The sequence below is a fragment of the Streptopelia decaocto genome (assembly GCF_964273445.1).
Source record: "Streptopelia decaocto genome assembly, chromosome: 3".
Taxonomy (NCBI): Eukaryota; Metazoa; Chordata; class Aves; order Columbiformes; family Columbidae; genus Streptopelia; species Streptopelia decaocto.
In genome coordinates, this window is record NC_138656.1 from 45,819,311 (window position 1) to 45,831,922 (window position 12,612).

General features: G+C 36.2%; 1 protein-coding gene across 1 annotated transcript in view; it reads left to right on the forward strand.

The window, feature by feature from the left end:
* The window catches only part of WDR27 (WD repeat domain 27), a gene marked incomplete at its 5' end in the record, with an annotated part of 106,482 nt that overhangs the window by 9,101 nt on the left and 84,769 nt on the right, over positions 1 to 12,612 (forward strand). The window contains 8 exons of the mRNA XM_082048940.1: positions 590 to 722; positions 5,657 to 5,760; positions 6,213 to 6,280; positions 7,227 to 7,360; positions 8,732 to 8,808; positions 10,379 to 10,457; positions 10,996 to 11,067; positions 12,286 to 12,389. Coding sequence (XP_081905066.1) covers positions 590 to 722; positions 5,657 to 5,760; positions 6,213 to 6,280; positions 7,227 to 7,360; positions 8,732 to 8,808; positions 10,379 to 10,457; positions 10,996 to 11,067; positions 12,286 to 12,389 — 771 coding nt within the window. The remainder of the gene's footprint in view (positions 1 to 589; positions 723 to 5,656; positions 5,761 to 6,212; positions 6,281 to 7,226; positions 7,361 to 8,731; positions 8,809 to 10,378; positions 10,458 to 10,995; positions 11,068 to 12,285; positions 12,390 to 12,612) is intronic.

Consider the following 12,612-nt stretch of genomic DNA (forward strand, 5'->3'; position numbering starts at 1 on the left):
AGAAAGATTGCTATATTTCTTATTGTTATTTAAAGCGTGTGAATGTTACTTTCATCTTTGGGTGTTTAGGCGTGATGTAGTGTCTGCCTAAAGCTGAATTCGCTGCTAGTAGTTCCTAAGTGTGAAGTGCACATGAATAATGGATTGAGGACTCCTTGGGAAGATGAAATTGAGGTGGCTTTCCATCTTGTTTTTGGATAAAGTTGTAACTTTACTGTCAAAGTAATTTCCAGGCTAAGTGGGAAGGTACACAGCGTATTTAAGGGGTTTTAGAATACAACTTTTTGAGATGTCAGTTTCTCAGATAAACACACCTAGATCCCGCCAACTCCTTTTCAGTCCTTAAGTAGGCTCTCTGGATTGTATCTCTCTGTCTTTGAAAGAAGATGATACTGAAAATAGCATGATAATGAGGAAAGATATTTAAAGAGGGCTGGCTCTTAGGAAATACCCATCTTTTGAAATAGAAACTTCTTGAGTATGGTCTTAATTCATGCTACTTTACTACTTCTAATTCTCTCTTAGATCCTATGTGTTTTCCTTATTTCATTGTTTTTTGATGGCTAGTATTGTTGATTGTTTTTCTTAGGTGAAGGGCGAAAAAATTCCAAGCTTTGCAAAACAAACAACATGAGACCAGGAGGATCAGTGGAAACATCATTGCCTATCCTATTAATTGAACACTGTGAATTTTTAGTATGTTTCCATAATGAAGAAAACATGTAAGTCTTTTAAAATGCCACAAAGTCTTTGGCTGAAATCTGTTACTAGAAGTTCCTATTGGTCCTTGGATTATTGTCACTGCAGCTTGCTATTAAAAAAAAAAAAAAAAGATACAGTAGGAAAATCAAAGAATGTATTTAGGGATCTACAAGTTTTGGTGGCCTACTCTTAGGCAGATAATATACACAAACTGATACAAAGTTAAAACTGGTTTCTAGTCTGAAAAATAATTTTATAAAAATAGCACTGGGAATATTCATTTTAGCATCTATTGATACCAGTTGATGAGGGAAGGTCAGTTAAACAAAAAATTAAGAAGCCAATTAGAATGAAAAAGCCAAAATTATTTTTAGTTTGCTTCCCTAAGGAAATAAGTTTGATGCAGCCACTGTATGCCCATGTCATTCGCCTTCCAAATTTAAATAACTTTTGAACACATAACTTGTTCCAGCCAGACTTATGTCAGAGAGACATTTCAAAGCATGGTGGTTTTACTCCTTCTCATGCAACTGATTGGCCAGGTAGAGGAGAGATACCTGAATTAATCCTTATATTGCATTTCTTTCCTGAAGAGAAGTGTAACCATATTATCAGGCACCTGGGGGATCTGTTCAGGATACTTCCATGAGAACTGCTTCATAGAACAATTTGGTTTTGTTGTTATTTATAATTATCATTTGCATGAATTTATCAGCCACATCATGTTCTAGGAAACACTTATTCCTTTGCCCTATAGCGGGTTGTACGGGTATAACTGATTAATCCTCTGGTTAGATATATGGACTATTTTTGATACACAGAGAAGAGAAATATCTGGCAGTCATGGTTTATTTTGTTTGTCTTTATGTCAAATTGGGTACTTATTAACAAACAGTTATTTTCATAATGCCTATGTTTTTAGAAGGACTACCATTGAGAGGAAGGAAATGGTGATTTTTAAGATGTGTATCTCAGACATATTTAATGGAATGTCAGAACTCCAAGGCCAGAAGACAACTTATTACAGTCGATTGGTCTTATTTTTTGTATAATACTACTCTCAAATCAATAAAACTTTGTCAAAACTATAGGTTTGATTTGAATTATGACACAACTTTAAAGATGTCTAGTTTTCCAATGATGAAGAGTCCACCATGTGTCAAGTTAAGTTTTTCCAGAAACTGATTCATTCAATTTCTAATCTGAATTACCCTCTTTTCCTGTACAGTTATTGGCTCTTACTATGTTTTTTATTCTGGTAGTCTAGAGTCAGCTACTGTCAAGTTCCCCCCTTGCATAGCAAATTATAGCTCACAAGTAAGTTACCTCTGCACTTCTGGATAAAATACCTTGCACCTTGTATAAGGCATGTTTTCTGTAACATTTTTAACATTTGGTTTTGAACGTTTTCATTTGTTTTTCAATATCCCTTTTGGACATAGTTGCCTAAAGCTGATCCACAGCAGCAGTTTAGTTGAAATAATTTTCTGAATTGAGGTAACATCACTTTCCAGTTCCCACCTGATACTGCCTGGCATTGTACATCTAAGGACTACTTACCTTTTCAGCTATTGCATCACGGTTGGAGGTTTTGTTCTGCTTATAAACAACCATAACCATTAAATTCTTACTATTAATCCAGTTCAATTATTTTTTATTTTAGAGTTTTGTATTTAGAAGTATTTATCTGTTTACTTTTTAAACTACCATGTGTTTGTTTTAGCAGGTGGTTCAGATTTGTCTGAACACCTGAGTAATGCCTGATTTACCAGTTTTCCTGCTTTTAATGAAATGCAATACTGAAACATTTTTGAAACAGTGATGTGAAAAAAATTATGGGTCTCACACATTCGTAAGATTTTTGATGTTGAGTAATTTCATCACAGTGGATGACGTTTTACTATTGTAAAGTGGGTGTAAAATCACTTCCTGTATCTATCTCTTGATACCACTTCTTCAAAAATAATTCAGAGAACTGGGAAGAATATAAGGCTGTTGTCAGAGGGTGTAGGGAGGCAACTAGCAAAGCTAAGGCCTCCTTAGAATTAAACCTGGCGAGAGGGGTCAAGGACAGCAGGAAGAGCTTTTTCCAATACGTGGCAGATAAAACTAACACCAGAGGCAACGTAGGCCCACTGATGAACGAGGTGGGTGCCCTGGTGACAGAAGATACAGAGAAGGCAGAGTTACTGAATGCCTTCTTTGTCTCTGTCTACTCTGCCGGAGGCTGTCCTGGGGAGCCCCGTACCACTGAGGCCCCAGAGGAAGGCAGGAAATTGGAGGAGTTTGCCTTGGTTGCTGAGGACTGGGTTAGGGAGCAGTTAGGCAATCTGGACATCCATAAATCCATGGGTCCGGATGGGACGCACCCACGGGTGCTGAGGGAGCTGGCTGTGGTCATTGCTGGACCACTCTCCATCATCTTTGCCAAGTCTTGGGAAACGGGAGAGGTGCCTGAGGACTGGAGGAAAGCAAATGTCACTCCAGTCTTCAAAAAGGGCAAGAAGGAGCACCCGGGTAACTATAGACCAGTCAGCATCACCTCCATCCCTGGAAAACTGATGGAACGACTTATCCTTGGTGCCATCTCAAGGCATATCAGGGATAAGAGGGTCATTAGGGGCAGTCAACATGGCTTCGTCAAGGGGAAGTCCTGCTTGATCAACCTCATTGACTTTTACGAGGACATAACAAGATGGATGGATGATGGCAGAGTGGTGGACGTGATCTACCTTGACTTGAGTGATGCATTTGACACAGTCTCCCACAGCATCCTCACAGCTAAACTGAGGGAGTGCGGGATGACCGGGTAGTGAGCTGGACTGCGAACTGGCTGAAGGGAAGAAGCCAGAGAGTTGTGGTCAATGAGGCGGAGTCTAGTTGAAGGCCTGTATGTAGTGCAGTGCCTCAGGGGTGAGTACTGGGGCCTGTACTATTCAATATATTCATCAATTATTTGGACGAAGGAATAGAGCGCACTATCAGCAAGTTTGCTGATGACACGAAGCTGGGAGGAGTGGCTGACACGCCAGAAGGCTGTGCTGCCATCCAGCGAGACCTGGACAAGCTGGAGAGTTGGGCAGGGAATAACCTAATGAAATTTAACAAGGGAAAGTGTAGAGTCTTGCATCTGGGCAGGAACAACCCAAGGTTCCAGTATAAGTTGGGGAATGGCCTATTAGAGAGCAGTGTAGGGGAAAGGGACCTGGGGGTCCTGGTGGACAGCAGGATGACCATGAGCCAGCACTGTGCCCTTGTGGCCAGGAAGACCAATGGCATCCTGGGGTGTATTAGAAGGGGGGTGGTTAGTAGGTCTAGAGAGGTCCTCCTTCCCCTCTACTCTGCCCTGGGGAGACCACATCTGGAATATTGTGTCCAGTTCTGGGCCCTTCAGTTCAAGAAGCACAGGAAACTGCTGGAGAGAGTCCAGTATAGGGCAACAAAGGTGATGAAGGGAGTGGAGCATCTTCCATATGAGGAAAGGCTGAGGGAGCTGGGTCTCTTTAGCCTGGAGAAGAGGAGACTGAGGGGTGACCTCATTGATGTTTATAAATATATAAGGGGTGAGTGTCATGAGGATGGAGCTGGGCTCTTCTCAGTGACAACCAATGATAGGACAAAGGGTAATGGGTTCAAGCTGGAACACAAGAGGTTCCACTTAGATTTGAGAAGAAACTTCTTCTCAGTGAGGGTGCCAGAGCACTGGAACAGGCTGCCCAGGGGGGTTGTGGAGTCTTCTTCCCTGGAGACATTCAAAACCCGCCTGGACGCCTTCCTGTGTAATCTCATCTAGGTGTTCCTGCTCCAGCAGGGGGATTGGACTAGATGATCTTCTGAGGTCCCTTCCAATCCCTAACATTCTGTGATTCTGTGATTCTGTATTTAATGAATTAAATTAGTCTATTACTGCCATGCATTAACACATGTAAACCACAAATAAAACTCTACAGAGCGCACAGAAGTCTCACAAACCGGAACTGAAATTATCTGTCCTCATCTGTTTCTTCAGTATTTGGCTGTTTCTGTTATATATATATGCACTTATATATATAAGTATATAAAGTATTAAGCCACTGTGGTGACTCTTTTCATGCCAAGTTTCAGCTTTATATTTTTCCATACTCTTGCTTCAACTCTTGTAGTCTGACTTTACAAATCAAACCAGTAAGTTGACTCATTCTTATTTGGAAAATTTATTGAAATGTCAATGCCAATTTTTATTAACTGTGGCACCAAATCATTTTTAGTGTTTGAGAATGACAAAGGTTATTTTGTTAATATCATCGTATGCTTGATAATGTTTTTCGTCTGTGAGGGTGTTGACTGAAATTGTAACCAGTTGGTCTACTCTCTGGTGTTTGCAAAGGCTGGGTTTCATTACCTAACTACAATGCTACTGCCACTAAGCACACATTGAGACAGACATTCCAGGCTTATCTAGTGTTATTTATTTTCCCCTTAGTTTGTGCTGTTTTTTTCTCTTGTATTTTAACTATGTACAAACACACCTTAAATTTAACTGCATTTTGTGTGTTCATATTACAAGAGGTAAAAGTAAGAATATATGTTGATTTGCCTCTTTCTTTGAATTTACTCATTGTGTGTACAATGCTTTTACAGCATCTCCCAGATGTTACAAACCACAGTAATTTTGGAAGAAAAGTATTTCCTATGCTGTTTTAGGCTTGCCATGAGCACTTATATAAATAAAGGATTATGTTCCATTCTTAGTCTTCAAAACTTCACAATTTGATTGAAAACTTTTACTTTGAGCTACAGATTTGAAAAAATGCTGTAAATGTAACTTTTTTGGGGGGGAGGAGTATTTTTTAATTGTTGCACTGGTATTGGGTAATGAATATTAAAAAAAAACCCAGTTGCTGTGTCTTGTACAGTAATAAGAAAAGCTTCTTTGTCATACTCAGATAATTTTTTCTCCTTTTTTTTTCAATAGATCTTGTTCCCTGAATGCTAGCTATTTTTGGATAGGAAGCTCTACAGGCTTGTTAATAGTGAATCTGGCAAACTTTGAAATAGAAGGTTTTTTGTCTTACAAAGGTATGATTATGAAATATCTGACTACACCATAATGTGATTTCTTTCCTTTGTATCTGATATAAATAGTATAAGAATTAGTTTGTGACATAGCAGAATACAGTAGAAACCAAGTGGGTTTATTTTGTTTTGTGTGTTTTTTGTTTTTTTTTCTTTGTAATTAATTTGTGTTCTTCTGTCATTGCTGACTTGTTTCAGAAGATGTGTCAGCTCTAGATTTCTGTAGTGGGTAGCAATGAATGTTTATCTGATTTTGCAGTTTGAGTGTTAAATATAAAGAATATTATTCTAATCCTACTTAACAATGTATGCTTAAACCATGCAGATATAAACTGAAGACAGTGATTATGGTGGTGTCAAATTAGTAATAGTAACTTATTTTTCCTATCTTAGTGATAGTTTTTTCTTTTGAAATGTAAATACAATTTTATGACACTATGTTCTTTTTGGTAAAGATTACAGTGACCTCAGCATTTGGTTTGCTGGATCGTGTGCGTTAGCAAGGAAGACAGTTAATGGAAAAGTGAGTATACAGTAAGCATTGTTTTAATGAATGTTTACATTTCCAGTTGTTTTCAATAAATATTAATTATGAATTTTCATAACAAATTAATGTACACATTTGCTCTGATATGAATGACACAGTAATTTCTCTGGAGAAGGTTGATTCTTCTTTATGGAATCTACTAGTTTAAATAGCTGTGTGGTTTTAAAGCTCTCACAGTTCAGGTACTGTCCAAAGTGATTAATAAGGAAAAGGTGAATTGCTTTTTATACTGTTTGATGTGTAATTTGAATGTTAAGAATGACTATTGGGGAAGCAGAGGCAATATTTTTGAGGAAAAAAGATATAAGCATTGTTACACCTTGTCTCTCAAACAAATGTTATGATGAACTGCTTCTGAATCCTTCCAAGAAATCTGTGAAAACAATTTAAGTTGTGAGAAAATTTGTGGAAAGTCACTAAAAGTGTTTTTAAGGAAATGAAAGACATTCTTGTTTGTATAATCCATATTTAATGTTAGAGTTTTCTTACAAAACTGAGCTGAATCTAGGTCTTTATACATATTTAACATATAAGTGGTTTGTTTTAAAGAAGGATTTTGCTTTAAATTCAGTTTCTAGCATGTTCTCAAAATGTCTCCAAAGCCAATCTTTCTTCCATATGTGCTTCTTTTCTCAGAACTCTTACTGCAGAAATATGTCTGTTGTAGACAGTATTGGAATTTCTGTGACTGTTAGGTACTGAACTCTGTTAAGACACGTATTTAAGCAACGTAAGCATATTTTTGAAGGACAGCATTAACCAATTTTACCGTTTCTTGCTCTGCAAGACTAAACCCATGGAAATTTTTGACTAATTTTCATAAATGACACAAAGTGATTTCATTTTCCATTATAAATACTTCAGAGTTGGAGCTTAAATTATGAAGTAGATGGAATGTTATTTTATGGTATAATTGCTGCAGGTTTTATGCTTGATCACATCAATGTTCGAAGATATGACTTCTGTGTTGGAAGTTAACCTTGCTGCATTGGTGAGAATGCAGCAGAGTGATTTTCTCCTATGTGGAAATAAAAACAGTCTATCAGTTATTGCCAGGTACAGAATAACTTTAAATGTTTTTTTTCCTCTGAGCTGGGTGACATATTTGTTTTCCTGACACCAGTGCTATTTGTTGACATGGTTTTATTTTACCTGATTTCCTGTCATGCTTTTGTTGTGTTGAGTGCATTTTCCATGAGGAATCACAGAATGGTTGAGATTGTAAGACATCTCTGCATGTCATCTTGTCCAACCCTCCCTCCTCAAGCAGGGCCACCTAGAGCCAGTTACCCAGCACCATGTCCAAATGTCTTTTGAATATTTCTGGACAGGGAGACTCCACAACCTCTCTGGGCAACCTATGCCACTGTTTAGATGCCCTCACGGTAAAAAAGTGTTTCCTGGTGTTCAGATGGTACCTCCTGTATTTCAGTTTTTGCCCATTGGACAGCAAGCATAGAGCCTGGTTCTCTCTCTTACAGCCATATACTGATGCATGGGGTTGTTTGTTCCTCCCCAGGTACAGGACTTTTCACTTCCCCATGTTGAACTTTATGAGGTTGCTGTCAGCCCATTTCTCCAGCTGGTGGATGTCTCTCTGGATGGCAGCACAACCTTCTGTGTATCAGAAACTCCTCTCATTTTTGTGTCATCAGCAAACATGATGAGGGTACACTCTGCTCCTTCATCCAGATTGTTAGAATCCTAGAATAATTTAGATGAGAAAAGACCTTTAAGATCATTGAGTCCAACCATTAACACAACACTACCAGGTCCACTGCTAAGCCATGTCCCTAACCACCACATCTACAGATCTTTTAAACACCTCCAGGGATGGTGACTCAACCACTTCCCCTGGGCAGCTTGTTCCAATGCCTGACAACCCTTTCTGTGAAGAAGTTTTTCCTAATACCCAATCTAAGCCTTCTCTGGTGCAACTGGAGGATATTTCCTCTTTTCCCGTCACTCGTCACTTGGAAGAAGAAACCCAGCCTCCTCACTACAATGTCCTTTCACGTAGTTGTAGAGAGCTACAAGGTTTCCACTCAGCCTCCTTTTCTCCAGGCTAAACAAACTCAGAAAAACGCTGATGTCTTGAAGACAATAAAAAACCTACAATATACACTGAAGTGCAGATGTCCATGTTTATAATAAAATAATCAGTTATTATTAATAGAAATGAGATTTGACAGTTTAATGCAATGATCTGCGAATCTAGTCAGCGCCAAGGCTTGTCTGTGATGCTGGGTTTTTGAGCTGATAACTAATCTACTCTGCATGATTTGTATTTATGAAAATCTCACTGGTATCACACATATACATACACACATGCACACAAATAGCTAAAAGAAGTTTTGACAACTTTTCCTAATCCGATGCTTTGGTCCATTGCACTGACCAATTTTTGTGCTTGGTTTTAAAACTTAGGTCTTCTATATTGACAAATTCTCCATTATGTAAAGGTTTAAAGAAAAATTTGAAAGAACCTTCTAGTAAAAGACTTGGTAAGTAGGAACCAATCTTAAAATGAATTAATAAATTATGTTTCTAATAGCAGTAACTGACTCACAACTGGCTGTTGTATAGTACAAGTCAATATATCTATTTTTGTTTTAAATATATATTACATTATTTTTTTATTTTAGTAGGAAGAATTTTATACTTCTAGTAGTATTTCACATCCTACATATTTATTTGTAGTGAAAATGATGGTAATATGTTTTTTTTTTTCTTCTAAAAACAATCCTCTGAGAACTTTCAGTGGATTTTCAAAGAGTTAGAGTGCAAAATGTTTACATTTTTTCATAAGTGATTCTTTTGCTATAGCATGCAATATATTTTTCTGTATAATTTGTTGTTTCTTTCTTAACTTTGATTACCTGTTTTGGTTAATTTAATTGTCCTGAATAGTCTTTTGTCAATACCCGCAAGTTTAGGAAGTTAATTTTTGCCTCGATGTTCTGTGGTTTAAAATAAATAAAGAAATCTGACTTTCAGTTGGTGCTGGAGCACTTGTAGCTTCTTTGCTTAGCAACAGTAAAGCAAAGTCCAAAAAATACCTACAAAATAATTTCTTTATAATCAACTTTTCTTTTGGAAATATATTAAAATATTGATAGCTGTAGACATGTACAAATATTCTATTTTTACTATATTTTACTATATTGTACTTGTTGGACCTATTAAACTGCCAAAGGTTATATCTTTTGTGTTGTATGATATTCCAAGTATGTATTTAGAATGTTTTAGGTAGAATTTCAGGCTTCTTTGGACACACAGCACTGGTGCCAGTACTACCTCTGCTGATACCTCACACTCAGATGGATTAGGTACTGTAAGGAAATCCCATGATCTCTTATGGCTAGTGGTACTGGGAGCTCCTCAGGAAGGATCTTTTTCTGCCTCATTAGTACATAAAGAATAAGTGGTGGGAATCACAGGAGCTTCTATCCTCAGCATAGGTAAATGTGGCCACAAGATCACTCCCAATGCATCTGAAGATTTTCCCTGGGAATATCAACAGGATTTCCTCTTTACAACTTTTATTTAATTAGGTTGTTTCTGCTAATATGAAATGCTAATATTTAGTTTTGGGCTGGAGGCTGTCCCTCAGGCTTCTTAGTAGACTAGTGTGGAGACATTATTAATGACTTAAAACATGTAAAACCCCAAACATTTGTGTGCACCCACCAGCCAGTTTTTTAATTCCATAATCCACATATAGAGTGTGAATATGTTGTAGCTATTGCGTATGAAGTCTAAGCATAAAATAGCCAACTACAAAACACATTTGTGAATGAATGATGAAAAGAGTTGCTCAGAACAATGTTATTATTACTTCAAAGTTTAAAGAAGTTCCTACTCATCGATATTACTGGAGGAAAGATGTTATGCAATGTAACAGTTTGTATTTCTTTCCTTTTCTCAGTAATCATTATTTTAGAGTGATTGGTCATAAGTGTGTTTTGTAAGGAGACATCAAGTATTTCTACTAGCTTAACTATGTATCTATCTTAATTGTAAAAATATAAAGTTGAAAAAAAAATTGATGAAAATTAAATTATTTTGCTATAGGAGTGAAAAGCATGGTGAAAGATCAGCCATTGTTTTTCCATAATAAAATTAAGTCATCAGGTTATACAGTAGCACCACAGTGAGTATATACAGTATTATTTTGTCTGTTTTCTTAGCGTCTGATATTTTTTCACATAAGACAGCCATATAGTTTCATGATTGTGAAATTAATCACCTGTGAAAAACAGGTATGATGTTATCAAATGAAATAATTTTAAAAAGATGCTGTAAACCAGAATTTTCATACCTCCTGGTCAGTTTCCAACTTCCTTTTAAAATCCACGTTAGGTGTGCTCCCTCTTCCATACGATTAAACTCTTCTTGTTTCTTCAGCTTGCAGAAAGAAATGTTTGAAGATTTTATATGAATGGATTTTGACCTTTAGAATGCATTATCCAACAAATAACTCACAGAAAGCAAAACTTTAAGGTGCAAACTTGAGCATTAGATCATTAGAAAGTTATCTTGTCATCAATGTGTACATTATCTTACCTATGACATTACTAGTAGACATAAATAGTAAGAAAGAAGCAGGATTGTTTTTTGTTTGAAATAAAATATTTCTCTCATGCAACCATTAATGTTTCATATAAGAGAGTTTGTGTTGTTTCTTGTAGAATGACTATGTTTTCTCCAAATATTAACCTGAAGAAAAATGAGATATCAAAGTGGAAGACCACTTCTAAACGGTAGGTATTGTAGCAACTCCATTAGAGGCAGAACAAATTAAAATGAGGATAAACACAGTTCTATTGGAAATAAGGTTTGTAGCTGTTTGTCTCATTGGAACTTTTTAGTTAGGAGTATCATTGGAACTAAAAGGCTTTGTAAATTTGCTGTACAATGACTGCAGCAAGTGATTCAAATTATCAGACTATCAATTAAATTTGAGTAAGTCTTACATGTAAAATAAAATATATACATTTATTTTCTTAGATTTTTGTTTCTAGAAAGAAGAGCAGGTGCTAAATATGGTTGGAGGCATAGTCCCAACACATTCTTAAGCTGCAACTCGAGTCAGAAAAATAACTGAATGTGACACAGTGAGACTTAGTGATTTCAGATCATGTGCCTCGTGCATCCCTAAAATCATGGTATATTAAGATAATGCAAGCTTACTCTGGTGGAATTAATCAGATTATATGTAATGGTACAATTTGACCAGTGGATTTATCATTGCTGTAGACAGAATGCAAAGAACAAATGCATTTTTAGAGCTGGCCTTTCATCTGAATTTGTGTGGTATGTTAAATGGGAATATTACACACATTTTTTTCTCATTAATATTATAGACTTTGTTCTTTGTAATACAAACATAAAAGTAAAGCATGATTAATGCCATGATGTTTTTACTTTTAAAGAACTGTTTCTTAAACACTTAATAGCTCAAAACTCAATTTTTGTAATCATTGCACACATAGGCAAGCCTTTAGATAAGGACTGGAGATGATTTATAGATTGGTGTGCTCTGTTTTATGACAGGTTAAGCTAATTAGCACTTTATTTTTTAATATATTTTAAATAGATGACCACTGTAATTCTTACTTTATATATGGAGATATTCTTCATGTTGATTTTTGTCACAACCACGTGGAGTTTGCTTTCTTTGCATACTTCTATTAGATAGGTATGCAACTTAAATTTGATTTCATGTACAATTCCATGTTAATTATTGGTCTCGTGAATTCATAACAGTTGATGATAACAGTAACTTAAGTATGACAATTTAAAATTCATTCATCTTCTCATCTTGGATTTAATGTAAGTTTTCCAGGAAATATTTATATAAAGATGTTTAGAATATCTCCCAAAGCACGTGTATTTCATAACTGAAATGAAAATATACTTGGTTTAGATATCTTAATAGTTTTCTTCTTTTCTCTTTGTCTTTTTTTCCTTCTTTGAAGTAAAAATAAGGAATATCCATTGGAAAGTTATCCTCCAATCAAATATGAGAAAGAAATATCTGTTACATGTAAACCAACTCCAATTTGTTGCATTCGGTATGCTGGTATGTACAGGCTTTATAAAATGCACAGTTCTGTGAGTCTGCAGATGTAAAACCAAAATTTGTGTGACAGGCATTGTTAAGACCATGAATGTACTAGGTAAATTCACAGAAAACTTCCTGGCAATACCAAGTGCTGTTTGTTCATAATTTTTTAACTTGCAAAACCATGCAAGCTGCTAGCACCTATTCAAAAGTATTCTAATTCTTCTCAGATTTTATATCT